General features: G+C 40.6%; 1 protein-coding gene across 1 annotated transcript; it reads right to left on the reverse strand.

Moving 5' to 3' along the window:
* Positions 1-9,361: 9,361 nt before the first annotated feature.
* Positions 9,362-22,228, reverse strand: tsku (tsukushi small leucine rich proteoglycan homolog). The gene is made up of 3 exons (XM_080428196.1): positions 21,883-22,228; positions 11,463-11,786; positions 9,362-10,460 (listed from the first exon to the last, which is right to left on the reverse strand). The coding sequence occupies exons 1-3, from the start codon at positions 21,889-21,891 to the stop codon at positions 9,720-9,722; spliced, it is 1,074 nt and encodes a 357-aa protein (XP_080284322.1). The 5' UTR covers positions 21,892-22,228; the 3' UTR covers positions 9,362-9,719.
* Between the last annotated feature and the right edge of the window lie 884 nt (positions 22,229-23,112).

Raw genomic sequence — 23,112 nt, forward strand, 5'->3', positions numbered from 1 at the left:
CCCATGCTGCTGCTGCAGCTGCCGACTATGTTGACCGGCATCGGGTACGTAGAGTTGTTGGTCGCCCATGCTCGGTTCCACATCGATGTGCCTGGAGCTCACATGTTCACTTAGGTGGATGTTGTGACTTGCATTGGGGAAGGCAGTTTGCATCTGCACATGTTCACTTGGGAGAACGTTGTGACTTGGAGTGGGGAATGCAGATTGTACATGCACATGTGCACTTGGGAAAATATTGTGACTTGTAGTGGGCAATGCAAATTTCACTGGACTAGTGTCTTGAGGCCGGTAGAAAATTGTGCTTTTTTCATCCAGGGATGATCTGGCTGGTTGGTGAATGGATTTGACACTGGCTTGATCATTCACATAGTCTGCTGTGCGCTGAAGTTGTTGTTGGAGAGGAACGGGTATTGAAGTACTTTTCGGCGATTCAAGATCTGGTTCCATTAGGCCTGCTTCCATTATTTCTGCCTCAGCTAGAGCAGCATTCATTTCTTTTTCTTGTTGCATAGCTTCTAAGGTGGCCTGGAGACGAGCAGCTTGAACCTTTAACTCTATTTCTTTATTTGCGTAAGCAGCTCTGGCTTGAGCTGCTTGTGCTTTGGCTCTTGCTCGGACGACAGCTATGCTGGCCCTGGAGACTGAAGATTTGTAAGATCCGCATGACAATTTAGATGATGTGGAATGATTATCATCATGCTGTAATGCATCTTCCTGCTTGCTTGTAGCCATGATGATGTGGGATGTAGAAGTGAAGACTTAGCTTGACTTGTAAGGTTGAGACTGCAGTGGAGGTGTGCTGTGCTGGCTGACAGCTTGTTGAGTGGGGAATCCTTCCACGCTCTCCTTTCTTCACAGCCTATCCTGTTGCTGTCTTTTCACTGTACTGGTCTCACCAGCGATAGGTTACCCAGTGAGTTAAACACTCAGTTCAATAATTCAAGTAGAAGCCAGGACTTGTTTTTGAAGCTTTACTGAACCAAAGTGTGAAACTGAAACAAAGCATAAACAATACAATATGTTTCAGAATTAAGTACAAATGATCAATTTGCATAGGACAAAGAGGTAAGTATTATGCATACAGCAGGTGATTAGCAGGTGGGTACTAAATGTACTGTAATGTGTGCTCTTTGCACCAATGAGGTAGGTATATACTGTACATAACAGAAGTAACCATAAACAGGTCAGCATAAAATAAAAGGTATGCATTCTCAACACAGCATACTGTAATAACATTCAGTAGTTCTCTTTTCACAGGCTCACAATCAATAAAGTTGAGTATTGTATGAGGTAAGTAGGCTACAATGAATGAATGAATTGACACAGCTATCAATGTTAGCATATTCACAGTAGCATCATAGACAATAATAATACAACATTCTGCTATAGTTTACAAATAAGGTGCTCTAATCAACAATATAAGTCTCATAAACAAGTATACTCACAGACATTGCGTATTAATAAGCATGTAAAGAGGATGGAGACAGATTCACAATTCACACTGACACATTTAGTTAGAGGCACATTGCAGCCATGGATTCTCTTCCTGGTCTGACAACAACATCCTGTCTAGACAGGAAATTAAGTCAGTACTGATTTTAACATGTAACTGCCAGCAGGGGGCTCCAAAACAACAAACAGTCTATTCAGTCCAGAACATAAACCATTAAATCATTTCAACAAAATGTTAACTATGCTACAACACTGTAACAGCTAAAACCCTAGAGTACACTTTGTTGAATGGCCTCAGAACTGGGGTAAACTGAGAAACCCTTTCACCTTGCCTTTTCAAATTTGATTTGTTGTACCTTTGCATTCCACAGATGACCCTGCGATTTCACAGTGTTGAAGTGAGAGCTGTGAGTGAGAGCTGGGGTAGTTGTGATGGATGGATGGTTGTGATGGATGGATGGTTGGGTTTCAAGGTCTCTGCATGCTTGAGCTTCAAGAAAAAGACAAATCGTCATAGTTGACATTGTCAACACTTAAAGGAGAATTTTGGACTAAAGTTTTCTTACCTTTTCTATGATCTTATGATATCTTAGGATGAATGGTACAGTAGAAACATTTCTAGGTTAGGTTTAGGTTAGATCACATATTTTAATAGCTTTTTAAAAAAAGAAAATTGGTGAGATCTGACGTTCATAGTGACAGAACACTATGCAACCAAAAAAAAAAAAACAGAGGTCTCGCTAGACGAGATTGAAATCTCGAGATTTCAATCTCGTCTAGCGAGACTTCTGTTTTTTTTTTTTTGGTTGCATAGTGTTCTGTCACTATGAACGTCAGATCTCACCAATTTTCTTTTTTTAAAAAGCTATTAAAATATGTGATCTAACCTAAGGCCTATCCGCGCACCTTTTAAGCTGTGGCGGCTCAGGGGTGGAGTTATGAAAATTTTCTACTGTACCATTCATCCTAAGATATCATAACGTCATAGAAAAGATAAGAAAACTTTAGTCCAAAATTCTCCTTTAAGAAATAGACAAATGGCCGTATTCAGTATAGGATGTTGGCAGTACTTTCTATCATTTGACTGCTGTCATTTCTGCACCTTATGTGATAGTAAATAATCTACATTCTATTTTTCTTTCAGAAGAGCAACTTGTGACCCTACTTCATATAAAATAAACCAATGTGCTCTGGCAAAAACAAGTTAAATCTACATTTGAGCTTTGAAATAACATGCTTCCCACCTAGGTCAAACTCCTGCAACACGAACGGCTTATTTACTCCTGTTGTGATATTACGTTCATGCCAAGGCAAATAGTGGTCACATAGTGAACTGTGTAAACATGACTTGTAGAGGTGCTAGCTAGACCAAACCGCCTGTCCCTATGTATGGAGATGAAATGACATGCAGATAAAGCAGAAAGGACACACTGAACAGCCCAACATGTGAGATGGACAAATGCTGCACACATCTGGAAATGTTTTCAGCAGTGTGGGGTCATCCACTAAGGAAAAGCCTCTCAGACAACCTCTCACCCACTTCACTTGCCTGAAGAGACATGCACTCATACATACAAAGACACACACACACACACACACGCACACACGCACACACGCACACGCACACGCACACGCACACGCACACGCACACGCACACGCGCACGCGCACACACACACACACACACACACACACACACACACACACACACACACACACACACACACACACACACACACACACACACACACACACGTATACACATTACACAAACACATACGCCCAGAAATGAGATATCTGTATATAAGTAGACACGTGTTCTCAAGCACAAACACTCGTAAGTACACTCTGGTTCATAGACCTACCGAAGTCCCGACTTGTATGTGTGCTAATGAAATGTCTAAAATTCTTTACAGCCTTATGGACAATAACAAAGCACATGTATTTGAGTAGAGCCCATTTTTGGAATCTGTGTACTTTACTTGAGTATTTGTGTTTTTGGATAGACTTTCACTCCACTACATTTCAAAGACAAATAGGCCTATTGTACTTTTGACTCCACTACATTTCTAGGAGGGGAAACGTACAATATGAATCTAACCATTAAGGCCCCATTTCAAATAGGGAAATTAGCAGATATACAAGCTCTATCTACAAGATCTACAATTGTGAAATTGTAGATCGGCTATTCACACTACTCTTCATATTTTTACTTTGTCATTTTACTTTTGAATACTTAAGTATTTTTAAAAGCATGAACTTTTGAATACTCAGCATAATTTTTTTTAAAGCAAGTACTCCAATACTTTAACTCAATTAAGTCGAGACTTGACAGAGCAACTTTCACTTGCATCGGAGTAATATTTGACCAGGAGTATCTATACTTTGACTCTGGTATACTGGAAGTTGAGTACTTTGTCCACTGCCACAGCTCATTGCAGGCCTCCACAACAGGCACAACACAACAGCAGGCTTCCTTCTTTTATATAACACATGTCCCTGTTGCAATATGTGAAAACCCCTTTGTTTAGTCAGCCCTTTTTCTGCCTCTGTTTTTGGCTTATGGGTCTCTTGGTATTTCAAAGGAGCTGCACTTTGGCAGTGTCACAGGAGCCAAAAGGGCATTATGTGAATGCTCCTCTGTGTCCGCGGAGGAGTGCACAATGGAACTCTCACTCCCAGGCACGCATGCACGCATGCACGCACGCACACACACACACACACACACACACACACACACACTCACACACACACACACACACACACACACACACACACACACACACACACACACACACACACACACACACACACACACACACACACACACACACACACACACACACACACACACACACACACACACACACACACACAGATCTGTGTGCTGCTGCCATTAAATACTCAGCCATCTCTCTCTCTTTCTCCTCTTTCCTTCTTTTCCTAGAATGCATATGCATGTAGATGCACAGATAATGCTAAGGGACCCCCGTCCTAGCACAGAGTGCAGTGCTGGAAAGTAACTAGGTACATCTACTCAAGTACTGTACTTGAGTACAATTTTGGGGTCTTTGTACTTTACTTGAGTATTTCCAATTTCCAATACTTTCACTTCTACTCCACTACATCTCAGAGGCAAATATTGTACTTTTTACTCCACTACAATTATTTGAAAACTTTCGTTACTAGTTACAGATATAAATCATATGATATTACATACATTAACCACTTCAGCCTATTTTATACATACGCCTATTTTCAAATAGGCTATTTGAAAATAACAGCTCTACAAGCTCACAACGCGTCGCATCGCGACGCGTTGTGAGCTTGTAGATCTGCTATTTTCAAATATTTTATTACTTTTACTTTTGGTACATTTTAATGCCAATACTTTTGTACTGTATTTTTATTCTGGACTTTTACTTGTAACAGAGTATTTCTATATAGCAGTAGGCCTATTGGTACTTTTACTTAAGTAAAGAATGTGAGTACTTTTTCCACCACTGACCGAGTGTGCTCTCTCTTTCTCTGGAACTCTCTCTCTCTCTCTCTCTCTATTTCTCCTCTTTCCTCCTCTTCCTAGTATGCATTATGCATGTAGAGATGCACAGATATGCTTAAGGGACCCCCACACACCCCTATTCTCTCTCTCTGTGTTGATCTGCTGGCACCGAGTGTGCTCTCTCTTTCTCTTTCTCTATAACTCTCTCTATCTTTCTTCCTTTGCCCTACTCAGTTTACCCACTCTCCTGTTGGGAGGCCGGCCAGCAGAGAATGATACCCCACTAAAGCACTCGTAGAGTCTGACCTCTTGTGTTGTAAAAGACCACTCAAGACCACTAGACTAGAGGAGCGAGTATCTCTGTGACTGTTTATAGTGCCTCTGAAGCACTGGCGTAAAGTACTTTACTGGAGTATTTCCAATTTCCAGTACTTTTACTTCTACTCCACTACATCTCAGAGGCAAATATTGTACTTTTACTCCACTACAAATATTTGAAAACTTTAGTTACTAGTTACTTTGTAGATTTTGTTTCAGCCCTACATACATTTCGGCCATTTTAAAACAGCAGATCTACAAGCTCACAATGCGTGATTCTGCATAATGAGTACTTTCTACTTCAATACTTTAAGCAGATTTTGATACCAATACTTTTGTACTTGTACTCAAGTACATTTTGAATTCCAGACTTTTACTTATAACTTGTAAGAGTAGTTCTACATTGCAGTATTGATACTTTTTTACAAAAGGTGAGTACTTTTTCCACCACTGCTCTGAAGTGAAGCAACATGTTACTAAAATGTTAAACTAAATAAACATCTGTGAGCCCAAACCACTTGGACATAAGCTTTCTCCTTGTAGTGTGAATAGACACGCCCTGTTATGACTCACTATTGTGCATAGTAAAATGCCACAAGGCTGCTAAAAAAATACTGAATTTCCTACAAGTTTTAAAGGGATAGTTCACCCCCAAAATGACTTTTTTTTCCTATCAATTAGTCACCCCATGGGGACTTGAATTCATGGATATTTTTAGTTTTTGTCGCATTCCTAAGCCAATAATTTGATGACCGGCAGCGGTTCCGGTAGGAGACAAAAAGAGTCTCCTTTTGTGTCTCCTACCGGAACTGCTGCCTACCGGTCCACTGGTCATCAAATTATTGGTTTAGGAATGCGACAAAACAAAAAGATCCATGAATTCAAGTCTCCATGGGGTGACTAATCGATAGAAAAAATGTATCCCTTTAAAGTACTACTACTAATACTAACGTATTGGTCTTACGGTATGATGCAGATTTTTGTTCCAGCTTATCCTGGCATCTCTATTTTGGGCGTATCCCAATGCGGTGCGATGTGAACCATTGTGCACTTGTAGATCGTCTATTTACATTATTTGGTAAATAGACGGGCTTAAGGGTTTAAATGTTTCTACAAGGACACCACCACTGTTAGAACAAACTAATAAGAGTGATGTGGTCACAGACAGTATGTTGTTTCAGCAGACATGAGATGCTACAGAAACTGAAACTTGAACGCCAGGTGTGAGAATAATCAATTTATTACCTATAATTTGTATGCAAAGCTATGTACATTATAATTACACAATGATAAACCTCTTCATTGGAGTCAAATCGTTTTAACTTTCACCCTGAATCAAATAACTGTGAATGAATGCTAGAACACAAATCATTGACTGACAGTTTCAATTAAAATGTCCAATTGATCTGAGGACAAAGTGAACACAGACTCCAGCCCTGTTTTCACACAGATATCCCACATTCATCTGCAGTCAAGCGGCAGATTGTCCTTTAAGGCCAACAATAATACCACAGTAATACCAAGGCAGGTTTACATGTACACTAAAAAGCATAGTGTAGGTTGATGTTTTATATGTTTCAACATGAAAAATATTGGCAAACATAACTACTGTCTTATTACTTGTGATATTTAAATCTTTGTGGATATATCAACAAGGAAACATTATTATAATATATTATGATCACATGTCTCTTTCAGCCTATCAGATCGTGATCAAACATGTCTGCATTTCTGGAATACAGCCTAAGTCAATTTGCTTTGGCACAAAAAAATCTTGTGTTTAGCTTGGTCACAGGGGATATGTCACGCTTTGATGGGTCAGGTAAACCCGCTTGGCAATATAAACAGCGTTATTGTTGCGTAATGTGTGTGCAAGGCGGCAGTTAGTGAATTTAAAGCCATAGGCTGGAAATATGACCAACCTTACCATCGCTATGCCAAATGGCACAAACAAAGTTGACGGGACACCTTTTATTCTGTTAATGAAATAAAAAATGCCTTTTTACCCATTTTAGATCACATCCAATATGACCAATTTAAGAAAGTAGGCAGCTGATATATTGCACTTTTACCTTAGCGCTAGGTATGCTCTTAGTTGCTTGTTTTAGAAGAGAATGCACATAAGACTTCTGGTGATTAGTAGTTTTCTTGCCTACCTATGTTGAATGCACTTGTATGAATGCAATTGTAAGTTGCTTTGGATAAAATCGTCTGCTAAATGACTGTAAAGTAAATGTAAAATATGGTGCACAATATGACCGGTGTTCAATTTCCATCATCTGGGTTTGAAACAGAAGGAATCGCCATTTTCCCATTACATTTTTTTTTCTCTTCTTTACACTTGAAGTTTTCTTTCAGTATGTCTTCTCCTTACGCACCTGTCGCCCGTATAGTGCGTGCCAAAAATCCTGAAGGGGAACAAGTGTCATTTGGTAGCGGCGGACATCTTTGTGGGGTATAAACAGGTTGACTTAACATTGCCCCCCACCAGTATGTCTGCAGCTACTATGCCACGCCCCCCCGTGGTGACAACACGTTGGCAAGCACTATAGGTGTGCAAAAGACTTGCTTTATATAGGTTTGATAACTGGACTTTGTCAAAAGTATATGGCACCTTTCAAACAGTAGTAAATACATTACTTATAGTCTATTTGGCAATGGATAGTGGAAAACAATTCATGTCATTACATACTAATGCTTACTGTGTATCAATTTCTGGAAGACCAAGCATAACCTGTAGTGGTTAAAAGTAAGGATGGATGCTATGTGGTGCCAAAGCGGTGTCCTTGGCTAACACAATCAATGCAATAGTAGGCATTTACATTTCGCATGAGATTTGGGTCAACTAAGAGTTGAATAATAAAGGAGTGGCTCCTAAACCGGGCGGTATCTACCCATAATGCGTTTCATGATAGTCGCGCGAAGCTGACCTGAATACACGTATAGCATAACGTTAATAAGGTTGCATTTAGGCATTACGTTACACATTCAGGTACAAGGCTACACATGGTTATGTTTTAGGCATTCGGTTATTAAATGGTGTTTAGGCATGTGTTTGGTGTGGTTAAGGTCAGGGTAAGGGTTAAGGTGAGTTACTGTAGGTTTATCTGTGATCTGGGAGGGAGGTTAGCCAACGATATTGCATGACCTCAAACCCCCCGGTTCAGAGCTTTTACCTGGGTACCAGCACTGGTTCAGAAGCCACAACCTACTAAATATCCCACATGCATGGATGAAAGTGCAAAATACAAATAGTTACTGAATAAGGACTTACTTTCCATGTACACACACAGTATCACTTTTTGGATTCATTAAACATCCGTAAACACAACCAAAGACTTGTAAAAGGTGCTGAGGAAATGTTTGTGTGTTACATAGACCATTACCTTATGAAACACACTTTGAGAACTTCTCATTTAAATCAAGTCTTACCTAAATGTTAACAAATGCTTCATGAATCCTTTACAAAACAAAATGTGGACAGAGAACCTTTAAAGGGACACTATCACGACCTCCACATTATCCATGTTCTTTTTGTGAGCTGAAGTTACATTAGCAGCCATAAAAACCGCTGACACCGACATTGTGCTGAAAACTTTACTCCAGTGATGTCATTGGAGTCAAGTCAAAGTTATTTTGAAACCTACAACCCTTAGTTCCTGTTTTTTTGTCGCTACCCCGTGGCTGCAAGCGTCTTCAGCAAAATATCTATCTCGACTTTGGAAAAATAATATGAATCATGTTGACGTAATGGCGGCCATAGGCCGTGTGGGCATGTCAAGCTGATGCTTGCCTGCAAAATGCATCATGGGATGTAGGAACACTGAGAAAGGCCAAAACAGACGGCCAAAACAAACAGTTGAATACTCTAATACATTTTCAGCCCAAGGACCCCGTCTCTGAGAGCGAGATGAAGCAGGGACCCCCAATATATATTGCATGAAATTGTGTTGCAGATTAAACCTTTTCATAGATGTTGGACTATGTGTATTATGATATGTTAATGTGTATTTTCAGACATTTAACCACTTAAACCGTCAATAGCTGATCTACAAGCTCACAACGCCTTGCAGCGTGAGGCGTTGTGAGCTTGTAGATCAGCTATTTTTGGCTAAAGTTGTCCTTAGAATAGGGATGCTAGGGTTCAAGCGATTAATGTAAAAAAACAAGTTCCTATCACACAATGATTTGGTGGACCTCAGTACCTTTGAGGACCCCCTAGGGGTCCCGGACCCCCTGTTGAGGACCCCTGCTCTAATAGACTATGACCACCATCAGCAATTAACAGAAATGCAAAACAAAAGCATGATAGTGTCCCCTTAAGATCAATAATGAAAATGACAGGAATAACCCCCAAAAAATGGTTTGCATATACTTCCAAGAGTACAAAAAGCACAGTTCTGGCACAGAAATGTTTGTTACGCTCCTTTTCTTCAACAAGGCACAATCTCATGACGCAATGCCCTTGACGTTACAGCTCAGCACGTCATCGTGTGTGACCTGCCCGAGCTGCCAATGGAACTGCCCCTGTTTGCGAGTCCTCCAGCAGTGGATGCCGTGTCCCAGAGTAATGTCCTTTATGCTGGGCAAATGGCTCAGCAAGTTACTTGGCAAGGATGTCACTGCGGAGTTGGACAAGTTCAGCTCCAGCAGGGAGTCCAGTCCACTGAACACCATGGGGCTCAGCGTCTTCAGCTTGGGATTGTTGGACAGATCCAATACCTGAAGGTTCTGCATGCCCTTGAAGCTGTGGGGTTGGATCTCCTGAAGCTCGTGGAGACTGCTGAGAGACAAGTGAACCAGGTCCTTCAGTGAAGCGAAGGCCCCCTCTTCGATGCGGGCGATGGGGTTCCCGTCCAGGTTTAGGTATCTCAGTGGAACGGCTTCCAGTCTGGGGACGGCGGTCAGCCTGTTTCCTGTCAGAGTCAAGCTCTGGACGTGGAGGACTCCTCCGGCCTGAGTCCTGGAGACCGATGTTAGCAGGTTGTTAGACAGATCCACGCTGACAGGCTCGCTGTGAGCCTTGGTGGTGAACGCGTCCATGTCAAACTCCTGGAAGCGGTTGTGGCTGAGGTCAACCTCTGCCAGAGGGAGGCCAAAGAAGCAGCTGGGTGGGAGGCTCTCTAGGGAATTGTGGCTCAAGTCGAGAGTCTCCAGGTAACGAAGCTTGGACAAGGCTTTTGGACTTATCTGGAAATTGGAGGACAAGGAGGACATGGAGTTAAAGAAAGACATGACAAAAGGAGAAGAGGTAACAGAAAGAGGACAATGGACAACACATTGAAGAGGAGAAGCGAGGAAAAAAGACACTGCAAAGAGATTAAGTCATTAATAATGGATCAGTGAGTTCCGAGGCATCCACGTACAGTATTGGGTGAAAACTGCAATATTAAAAAGTATAATCATATATACTGTATGGCAGAATTACATGGAAAATCTGACTATAACTAAGGAAGATGGTCTAGTACAGTGGTTCTCAAACTTTTTCACGTCAAGGACCCCCAAATTGACACTTATTAGCCCGCAGACCCCCATTTCAAAAGATATGCCAGGGACTCGAATAAGAGAAGATTTTTACGTCTCTAGAAGTGATTCTCAACCATTTCAATTTCAAGGACCCCCAGTTTGACATGCATTAGGCTACGGACCCCGATTTAATGGCATTTATATCTCTCGGACCCCAATTTATATCGTAAAATCAATGTTAATTTAACAGTTACAGAGCCATAAGGGTCCATTTGGTTCCTAACTATCCATCATTTAGCTGGAGAACATTGTGGTTTTGACCAGCTTTAATATCAACTAATTCAATTCCAAAGATCAGAGTATCAGTCCCACATCACAGGTTTTCTTGGAGCACTCAATCCAAAGAATTGGCCTAGTGGGAACTGGGAAGGTCTGTTCTGTCATTTAAACAGACTTTAAGCCAATTTGTTCTAACATGTTTAGTTCTTATATTTGCCTCTTTCATTGTTCTGTAACCCTGTTTTTGACACATGTCTGAGTTATTTATTACTAATGAAGTTGTCTTAAATTTACTATAATTTTATTGTCCATTAGTATGGGCAAGTTTATACTTTTTTTTTATTTTTTTACCACATGTCGCAACAATGCAACATGCGAATATGTAGATCTGCTATTTTCACGAATTTAATTTCATTTAATTACTGCGTGATACTCCATGAGACAGACCTGGGTGATGTGGTCGCTACTGAGATCCAAGCTGACCAAGGTGGTGTAGCCAGGACCCGTCAGCATGGCATCGCTGAGCGGGCCCACGGTGTTGGAGGACAGGTCCAGGTGAGCGGTATCCAGAGGTATGGGGATAGGCATGGTGGTGCCGGACCCCAGCGCCCTGCAGTCCACCCTGGTCAGGCTGAAGCTGTCGAACAGGCCGAAGCTCTCCACCTCACAGTGGCAGGCAGGGTGACAGTTCCTCACTGGAGTGCCAGCAGCATGGACGTCCACCACCAGCACCAGAGACAAGCCCAGCCACATCAGGTGTGCCATTGTGTTCTGAGGAAGTAACAAGTACATTTAAGCTCCAAGTATCAATACTGCAATGTAGAAATACTCTGTTATACAAGTGAAAGTCCGGAATTCCAAATGTACTTGAGTAAAAGTACAAAAGTATTGGCATCAAAATGTACCAAAAGTAAAAGTACTCTTTATGCAGAATGTTAATATGTATCAAATGTATTAAAATCTTTTGAAAATAGCAGATCTACAAGCTCACAACGTGTCGCATCGTGACGCGTTGTAGATCGACTATTTTCAAATGGCCGGGGTGAAGAGGTTATGTATGTTTTGTAATAATAATTAAAATCTACAAAGTAACTAGTAACTACATTTTTCAAATAATTGCACAATATTACAATAGTACAATATTTGTCTCTGAGATGTAGTGGAGTAGAAGTAAAAGTACAAAAAAAATCAAATAATCCAGTAAAGTAAAAATACCTCAAAACTGTACTTAAGTACAGTGCTCGAGTAAATGTAGTTAGTTACTTTACACCACTAACCAATGCATTCATTTTTACAGCTTGGCAAAGCTGTCAAAACAGATGCTGCAACTAGTCGTCACTTTCTCCCTTTCTCCCTTTTCTCCCTATTGGCTAAAGGCCAGCCAATGAGGGGGTCGCCAATGGCTTCCCATACTCTGAACCAAGCCCCCAGAACCGCGGTAGAACAGTGAAGAATTTACAATTTCATGTAGGTTCACTGCTAGCCTGATCTCCCCAGAACAAGAGTCCTGAAGCCCCGCTAGCTGGCGTAGCGGCTGCTCCTCCTTACACCCCACATGACCTAAAGTGGTTTGATCTGACAGACCAACATCCTTAGATCCCCATGATGCACTTGCTAGTGTAGTGGAGAAAAGGCCTTCACTAGCATGGCTAAAAACACACATTTTGTAAAGAAACAACATCCTGAAGAGATAGTTGATACAAACATATCGTATTTATGAGGAATGGGGTGGGAAACAGGGCATGTATTTTGTTTTTTTTACTCAAAAAATTCACAATGCACCACAACAGGTATAGAGCAGGGAACAACTACACAAGACTCGTTTCGCGTAACCAGACTAACTATTCCACAATCTCATGTAAAGTCTGTAAGTACACCTCCTGAATGCTATGTAGTCTGGAAGTACAACCTCCTGAATGCTATGTAGTCTGGAAGTACAACCTCCTGAATGCTATGTAGTCTGGAAGTACAACCTCCTGAATGCTATGTAGTCTGGAAGTACAACCTCCTGAATGCTATGTAGTCTGGAAGTACAACCTCCTGAAAGCAGAGAAAGGAAGCTGTCATCTGTCCATCGTCATTTCCGTTCTACGTTATTTTAAAATATCTTTAAAACATATTCTTGAATTCCCATTTCTGCAAAGCAGCAAACTATATATGCTTCGACTATTTAGATTTACAGTAGGAAATATCTATGTGACTGCAAAGACGTGCGCGTGTGTGTGTGTGTGTGTGTGTGTGTGTGTGTGTGTGTGTGTGTGTGTGTGTGTGTGTGTGCGTGCGTGCGCGCGAGTGCGTGCGTGCGTGCGTGCGTGCGTGCGTGCGTGCGTGCATGCGTGCGTGCGTGCATGCGTGCGTGTGTGTGTGTGTGTGTGGGGGGGTGGGGGGGGGGGTGCTCCAGACTCCAAGATGGAAGCGTTTGAAAATTGTGGGAGGCAACCGTCTGACTCGCGAGACTAACACAAGACAGGACAGAGCTTTATGGTACTTAACATGGCAGAAGATCAGCTTCAGGCTATGTGGACCTAGACAGCAGTGGTAATAAAGTAACTAAGTACATGTACTCAAGTACTGTACTCAAGTACAATTTTGAGGTATTTTAATTTTTTCCTCTCTTAAGTATTTACAATTTTCAATACTTTTACTTATACTCCGCTACATCTCAGAGGCAAATATTATACTTTTACTCCACTAAATGTTTTTGACAACTTTAGTTATTAGTTACTTTGTAGATTTTGATTGTTATTTCAAAGCAACCTACTTATAATACCTCATACTGTATATACATTTTGGCCATTTGAAAATAGCCGATCTACAAGCTCACAATGCGTCGCAAGCTTGTAGATCTGCTATGTTCAAAAGATTTGATACAGTTTAAACATATGCTGCCTTGTGAAACGGGACATTCTGCATAATGAGTACTTTCTACTTTCGGTACTTTAAGTACATTTTGATACCAATACTTTTGTACTTTTACTTTTTTGTAAATTTTGAATTCCGGACTTTTACTTGTAACAGAGTATTTCTACATTGCAGTATTGATATTTGTACTTGAGTAAGAAATGTGAGTACTTTTTCCACCACTGCTAGACAGTATATGGCTTCTGTCATGGGAAAAAAAGTAACTGCAGTCCTTTCTTTTTCTCATTTGATGTTTGAAGGTTTATGAGGCCAATTAAAGTCTAGAGTGAATTTTTACAACCTTTAAGGCTGTAAAGAAATCTGCGGGAAAAACTCAGCCACAAAACAAAACAAACATTAGTTTATTTTAAGAAACGTAGAAATTGTTTCATATGTCATAGGCGTATGAGGCTATTCCATGAATACAATGCTTCAATACGGAGGTATAATGGTTCGAAAATATATGGACCATATCATGGACCATAAGCTACAGACCATACAGACTGATGACGTAACTGAAAGAGAATCGGAGCGACGCTTAATAAGTGTCCAAGATAACGGCTTTGCATGTCTTTTTTAACATCCATGTTGACGTGCTCCTGCACCAAAATCACAAAGTCTAAACTCCTGTACAGCTACAGTAAGTTACATTTTGAGCTTAATCCATGTACACTGCTCGCCCCCCTGCACTCCACTTAGTAACATTCCACATCAAAATCACTAACCTTCATCTGCCCAGCTTAAGGTCTCCTCTCATTTGCCGTTTTAGGGGAAATTGGAGAATAATGTTCCCATGTGAAACATCATCTTTAAGCTCTTTGTTCAACCTCTTTTCTGTAAGGACTTTTTTTGTTTTATGTAAATCATGCAACTTGACTTGAGCGGCTCTAATTTCTCCCCCCAGGGGAGGGAGGGGGGGATTCTTTGATCCTTGATCAAAGACTTCATTTGCACATTCTAATTGTGCACAATGCAATGACAAAGCAGGTAAAACAAGATAAAACATATCTTCAGCAACTGATTAATGAGGCCTGGCTTGGACCTCTAGGTGCGTTCAGCTAGACTCAGCCAGAACTACTCATCATGGAAACATAGACTCACTCTTATTTACCAGCTAAAGCTCAGTTACTGCATCGCTGCAAACCACAGGAAGAAATCCTCTCTAGAATGTAACCAGTAAATGCGATCAAATGAATGCTTTTGGATAAACCATGTCAGAACGCAAGTTATGAGCAGCTAATCTCAGAGAGAAGCAGGCTAAATACATGCTCATTAGAGAGCAATTTAAACTAATATCTACGTTAAAACAAGCGCAAAACCATTCACAACACAACAGCATATCTATTATAGTACTGTACCTCTATTCACAGCCGTCACCAGGCCCTTCAACAACTGTAAAATATCGTAAATGTCGACAGCCAGCCGTCTGAGAATATACGTGCACTTGTACGGTTAGTTTCCCTTGAATATGCGTGTCTCACCTAATCTGCTGTTACACAAGCTTATCAAACACATTAGGAGCACTGTAATAGATCAGATATACTCCTAAACACACACGCACAATTTGGTCAGAGGTTATCATTGTGTAACTCTGTGAAACTAAGCAGGCACGGTTAAGCCTATAACCGAGGCATGACTTGGCACAAAATTAATAATTAAAGGCCCATGTTTAGAATGTAGAAATGAGGTTTTACATTCACAATACATTCTGAAACAGTATGAGCTGTGTTATATTTTCAATGGGAAATGTGCTTTTTGTCCTTTTGTTTTTTCACAATATAAGTCAGTTTTACTACAACGTTTACTTACAGTATTACAACTTATTACAGCCACAACACAGTAAGTACCTTTTACAAATGATGTGCTGTATCTGTCGTCTGTCTGAGTCAATCATCTACACCAGTGGTTCACAAACATTTTCATGCCAAGGACCCCCAAAAAGATTATGTAATTGGCCGTGGACCCCCATCTCAAATATGTTGTTCCAGAGACCCCCCAGAAGCAAAACTTTGAGTTACAAATGTTCGCTTAAAAATACATATTCAAATATTCAAGATTTTTCAAAAATAGCAGATCTACAAGCTCATAGCACGGCACTCAGTGCCGCGCTATGAGCTTGTATATCTGCTATTTTTGAATAGCCAAAGTATAAAAGGTTAAAATTATTGTGATGCTATATTAACACATTTTGCTGGGGACCCCCTGGTACCCCCCAAAGGACCCCTGGCGGTCCCCGGACCCCATTTGAGAACCAAAATCCTCAGTGTTAATTTAACTCAGAGAGTTTTTACAGTTCAGAGAATAAATAAAAAATGCCTCCACTGCTATTAAGTATTTTGGGATGTTTGTATCATCTTTGAAGACACAATTCAACATAAGTGCAGTGCACTTAAGTAGAGCACTCTAATAACATACTGTACAAAAGTTACAGAACTCATTGTAAAAACTTGAGACAGAAAAAAACACTTCCTTATTATGCAAATTAGTAACACATTAAAAAATATATATATGCATTTGATGTTGATTTTCAATGCACAAATCTCACCCTAAAAAAAGGAAAATGTGTATCATGATAAGAGAGGGAAATATATTTTCACCAGTAAGGATTTGTAAAGCTTTGTAAGAAAAATGAAAGCTTTTTTCAGACTAAAGCTTTATACAGTACACTTTATACAGAGTAGTTATGTAATATGTTATGTAGTTGTGTGTGTGTATACTCCTTGAAGTTCAACATGTGAGCAGATTCCCATTCCAAAGATCAAAGTCTAATCAAAGGGAGTTGCTGATTTGTTTTGTGCAGTGCTTTGGCTTTGACCGTTGCAACTGTAACAAGGTAATTTACTTCTAAAAAGTCTTGCAATGTGTAATGTTTTATTCATTCACCCCCACTTAATTTTGCAGCTGTTATAAAGGATGGTGGTTGTAATTTTCATTCCATTCCATTGGGTATAGCGACATAGGCTACCAGTGTGTGTGTGTGTGTGTGTGTGTGTGTGTGTGTGTGTGTGTGTGTGTGTGTGTGTGTGTGTGTGTGTGTGTGTGTGTGTGTGTGTGTGTGTGTGTGTGTGTGTGTGTGTGTGTGTGTGTGTGTGTGTGTGTGTGTGTGTGTGCGTGCGAGCGAGCATGTTTTGTTTTAAAAACCTGAGTCATTTGAGTTCGCTTTGACCTCCACGTGAATGGGCATGACCGCCTCGTATGACTGTAACATCAAGTACAAACAATACATAACCTCCTAAATAAAGCTTAATGAGATTTAGGGCTATCTCGCTGCCATGCTCTTATCAAGCAAACCATTCTTCCTTTGGAATGCATAAACATCTTAACAGGGAGCTGAGACAACATCCTGGTCTCTCTTTAAAATGTAGCATTTTGTTCCAAACGTGAAATGTTGTTCATTCATCATTTGAACAACTTTGAAAGTTCAAATTTACAAAACTATAAGATAAGATAATACGATTTGCACCATAAACCCACTTAAACCTCAGCAGAAAATTGCAGATGACAAGCGTTCACAGCGAAGATATTTACTGTAGAGTGAAAACGGAAAAGACACTGGTATAACCCATTGAGACCGGGAAAGCATCTATCATTTTAGATTTTAACCTCTTTAACCATTATCTTATACTTTGGCTATTCAAAAATAGCAGATCTACAAGCTCATAGCGTGGCGGCACTGAGTGCCACGCTATGAGCTTGTAGATCTGCTATTTTTGAAAAATCTTGAAACTTTTTGCAAATCTTTGAATATATCTTTAAAGCGAACATTTGTAACTCAAATCTTTGTGGGGGGTCCCTGGAACAACATATTTTGAGATGGGGGTCCGTGGCCAAATACATATCATTTTGGGGGTCCTTGACATGAAAAAGTTTGAGAACCACTGATATTATAGCAACATAAGATTAGGATTAAGGAGACATTTGTAGAATCCCCAGAAGCAAAGATTTGAGTAAAAAAAAATTGCTTATAAAAAATATATATATATTCAAAGATTTGCACAAATTTTCTTGATTTTTCAAAAATAGTAGATCTACAAGCTCATAGCGCGGCACTCGGTGCCGCGCTATGAGCTTGTAGATCTGCTATTTTTGAATAGCCAAAGAAATCTAAAAACTGACACAGATGCGTTCCCGGCTTTAATGGCATAAAGCACTGAGGGACTCAAGTGGTTAATCTTCCATTGTTTTCAAGGCACCGGCAGAACTCTCATTTCCGCTTTTCTTGTTACCTCATTTGCTCTTATAAAAATAATGACTTCATCGTCGGTGAAGAAGGTTCCTATAGGATATCATCATCATCCATCCAACCCCAATGTTTACAAGTCTGTCTCCCCTCACGCAAGCTGCAGTATAAGGCCATAAAAAGTCAAAAACGTCTGCCTTGTCAAGAAACCACACCCAAGCCATAATGTACCCACTAGACCAGTGGTACTCAACCTGTGGGTTGGGACCCCCAGGGGGGTCCCCACATGATTTTGGGGGGGTCCCCATGATGACAGTGAAGTGACAATTTAAGGACTTTTGACACCTTTTTTAATTCCTTTTTATTTATTTTTTTAAGAAGGAAGGAAAATAAAAAAGACATTACTGCATCAATGAAAAAAATATCTACACAACGCCTCGCTTTGCGAGGCGCTGTGTAGATATTTTTGTTCGTCCCATAGCTCGCGGGGTTCGTCCCATAGCTTGCGGGGCCATCCCACAGCTGGGCAGCCCCGTAACCGAGCATTGGCAAATTATAGGAGGATATCAAGTCACTCTAGTTATCTTGTCAGAATCCCCCCTCCATTTGGCTTTGTAGCCTTGTCTCTCTATCTCTCTCAATCTCTCCTTCTTCACCTATTATATTGCTCCATCTGTTCTTTAAAGGGGATCGTGAACTTTCAACACCAGGTGTGCCTCCCAAACCTTTCACCAATAAATCTCAGTTAACACCAATCTGCTGTTAACACCGGCTTCAAATCAAGACACGTTCTCTAACCACAGTAATTAGCAAAATGGCAACAGCAGTTAGAGCGGCAAAGCCCCTTTATAGAGGCCAATTGGCACAGTGGCCTTTGAAGTCCCACCCTGATAACCATCTCACTTTCTGGGTTCCTTTTGACATCTGAATCTAGTGTGTCTGTGTGTCAGTGGTAGACAAAGCATAATACTCAACAGTGGTGGAGAAAGTACTCACATGTTTTACTTAAGTAAAAGTATCAATGTGCAAGTCATGTGCTTGATTTTGTTTTAGTACAGTAGGCCTACTCAAGTAAATGTACTTAGTTACTGTCCACCACTGATCTGTGTCCAAGAAATCACGAGTTATTTATCACTGAAGAATGCTTTCACCTAAAAGAACTGATGCAGGCAGATAGCTGATGCACTCCATCTAGATTGTGATCTAGATACTGTGTGGACATGTTCCCTTTGGATTAGAGTATTGTATTTGCATAAACAGTGCATAGACAGTTCTGAAGAAAAGGGAACAAAACAAACACAATATTACCAACAATAAAAGTATAACTTGTTAAATGGCCTCCCACAACGATTCACTGTTAAATTACAAACTTGAGGAATGGACAATATTATGATTTTCTCACTTTAAATAATCTCATACTTTTTTATTTATATAATTTATATGAATTGACAGCAATGTGGAATCCATTGTGGTATTGATACTTTTACTTAAATAAAACATTTGAGTACTTTTTCCACCACTGGTCATGATCAACAAAATGTATTTCAATTAAATGTTATGACACTACAGTTAACTTTTTTCCCCTTTACTGAATAGGGAGATAATGTTGTTATTATATGGCTTATTATTAGCTATAGGAGAGAGAGAGAGAGAGAGAGAGAGAGAGAGAGAGAGAGAGAGAGAGAGAGAGAGAGAGAGAGAGAGCTTGATGGCACCACAGTCCACAGCAAAGGTGTGCACACTGCACAGTCACACTAAATGTCACTATAAAGCGTGAGATAGTAGACTGCGCAGCTGTTCATTATCCACAGACCCTGCATGGGTTAACTTAAAACACGCCTTATAATTTCATTAAAACCAGTGGTGGAAAGTAACTAAGTAAATTTACTTAAGTACATTTTGAATTCCGGACTTTCACTTGTAACAGAGTATTTCTACATATTGAGACTTTTACTAAAGTTTTAAAAAATTGTACTTTTTCCACCACTGTCATTTTGATTAAAACAAACAAACAACATGTTTGTACACAGACATACAAGAAGCACACAGACATACAGTCAGCCCCCCCCCCCCCCCCCCAGCAGGACTTTTTAGAGGCGGGCAGACACAGACAAGAGAAGCCTACCTATGCAGATCAGGTTTCTTTTTGCAGCCGTGGCAGTGTGTGTGTGTGTGTGTGTGTGTGTGTGTGTGTGTGTGTGTGTGTGTGTGTGTGTGTGTGTGTGTGTGTGTGTGTGTGTGTGTGTGTGTGTGTGTGTGTGTGTGTGTGTGTGTGTGTGTGTGTGTGCGCGTGTGTGTGTGTGTGTGTGTGTGTGTGTGTGTGTGTGTGTGTGTGTGTGTGTGTGTTGGTCTCCGCATCATCCCCCCGTCCCGCCCCTTTCCGCATGTCAATCACAGCTCCACATGTCACTCCATCAACACAAGTTATCAGGTCGACAGTCAGTGTTGCCAGGTCTGCTTATTATAAGCCACTTTGGGCTTTGTATTTTTTTGAAAAGTCGCTAGAAGTTGCGGCTTGGGTTGCAGTTTCTTTGGGCTTGTTTATGTTTCCTTATGTTGTTTAAACCAGTGGTTCTCAAATATTTTCATGTCAAGGACACCCAAATTAATATGTATTTGTCCTGCCGCCCATCCATCAAAATAGAATAATAATATATATAAGATTGTTTTGAAAATAGCAGATCTACAAGCTCACGACGCGTGAGCTTGCTATTTTCAAATAGCCAATGCAGATACGTTTAAAGTGCTCATGTGTCCTGTATATAGTCGCTTCTTTTGGGCTTGTTTTCATATAGGTACCTGGTTGCTTATTTCTCTCGCAGAATCTGGCAACACTGCCTATGCAGTTTGCGTTCCAGAAGACAAGTAAAATACTTTTGCACTTTTACTCAAGTAACGTTTTGAACACAGACATTTGTACTTGTAACAAAGTATTTCTACATTGTGGTAGGCTATATTTGCTACTTTTACTCAAGTAAAATAAATATCTGAGTATACTTCATTCCACCGCTGCTCAGTCAGAGCCTGCTCAATGTGAAATGTGATCTGATCCAGAGAGCTCTGTGCAGCGGTGTCCGAACTACTGCTACTGGCAGTGGTGTAAAGTAACTAGGTACATTTACTCAAGTACTGCACTTTAAGTACACTTTTGAGGAACTTTTACTTTACTGGAGTATTTCCAATTTTCAGTAGGCTACTTTTACTTCTACTCTACATCTCAGAGGCAAATATTGTATCTTTTACGCCACTACAATTATTTGACAACCTTAGTTACTAGTTACTTTGTACATTTTGATTATTATTACAAAAACAATACATTAACCACTTCAGATATAGACATTTCGGCCTTTTGAAAATAGCCGATCTACAAGCTCACAATGCATCAAGCTTGTAGATCTGCTATTTTAAAAAGATTTTCATTTTTGAAAACTTGTGAAATGGGACATTCTGCATGACGAGTACTTTTACTTTTGGTACTTTAAGTATATGTTGATGCCAACACTTTTGTACTTTTTTACTCGAGTACATTTTGAAATTCCTGACTTTTACTTGTAACACAGTATTTCTACGTTGCAGTATTAATACTTTTACTTAAGTAAAAAAAAAAAGGGGGGAAAAGAGTACTTCTTCCAACACTGCCCAGAGCCAGCTCAATGTGAAATGTGATCTGACCAGCGGTGTGTCCGAACTGAACTACTGGATACAAAGTACCGCTCTGTATAACGGTTACAGCTAACCGTTATAACCGTGTTCTAACACTCTCATGATGTAATAACGTCTTCTTACCTTGACCATGGTGTATAAGAGAGAGTGAAGAGTTGGACAGTCCACTTCTATTCATATACTTCACGGAACCGCGCGATCCGCTCCCATTTTCTTATCGTCCACTAGTTCACACAAGAGAGCTGCACTCACTAGTTTATAATGTCAGTTTATCACCTCTGTCTGTCTGTCTGTCTGTCTGTCTGTCTGTCTGTCTGTCTGTCTGTCTGTCTGTCTGTCTGTCTGTCTGTCTGTCTGTCTGTCTGTCTGTCTGTCTGTCTGTCTGTCTGTCTGTCTGTCTGTCTGGAGGAGTCGACTCGCTGCTGTTGTTAGCGATGTAACAATGAAGTGTCAGGAGGAGGAGGAGAGACTGCCGCTCCTCTTCTTCTCCCATCTCTCTCTCTCTCTCTCTCTCTCTCTCTCTCTCTCTCTCTCTCTCTCTCTCTCTCTCTCTCTCTCTCTCTCTCTCTCTCTCTCTCTCTCTCTAAAAGTCTCCCCTGCTGTGGGTTAGTAGTTTCCGCCGCAATCCACTCCTTTTTGGAGCAGAGAGCAGCATAATGCACGTTTGGGCACGCTGTATGCTGCTCAGTGCTGCTGCACACAATACGCACTCTAGTGGAGAGGCCGTAGAAAAGCCACATTAAATGAAAAAGAGAAAGAAGGGAGGGGAAAAAAAGGTATTATGCAACAAGGCGGCGGGTTTGTTTGACTCATTCATGATGAGTCTCATTTGATGGTTTTCGTTTTATGGGGAAACTCGTAAAAAAGAAAACTCAAGCCTAGTCTGCTGTGTATGGATATAGACCGAGTGGCATGGGAGTTATTGGGAGATGAGAATTGGTCCATGTCATGCAAAGTAGATTCCCACTAAGTTTGGGAAACAATGTTGCCAAGGTTTAAGGTTTTATGTGGCCATGATGGATACAGCCTTCTTTCAAGAATGCTATAAAAATGACCATTTTAGTTTGAAATGAGCTTTGTTTTGTATTGTTTCGTATTTGTATATAGTATTAGATTTTCAGGCCGCTACGCGGCCTTCACAACTAGTCCTATGTTGCGCTGATAAGAGCAATGGTCACCAAGTATGGCCATTCGATGTGTTAAACACTGCTATAACACTGCTGGTGAGCAGTGATGCACTTTCAGCACCCAGGTCCACTGTCATACCTGTGTGACCTTGTGTTCGGGAGGGGGGCGGGGCTTCAGTAATTACAGCCTGTCCTGTATAGACCACCTACACATTTGAAGCCTTTA

The sequence above is a fragment of the Gymnoscopelus braueri genome (genome assembly GCF_963280865.1).
Source record: "Gymnoscopelus braueri genome assembly, chromosome: 5".
Classification (NCBI taxonomy): Eukaryota; Metazoa; Chordata; class Actinopteri; order Myctophiformes; family Myctophidae; genus Gymnoscopelus; species Gymnoscopelus braueri.

Coding starts and splice junctions, on each gene's coding strand:
- tsku (XM_080428196.1), bottom strand. Junction 10,461..11,462: donor GTAGCGACCACATCACCCAG/GTCTGTCTCATG, acceptor TCCAATTTCCAG/ATAAGTCCAAAAGCCTTGTC.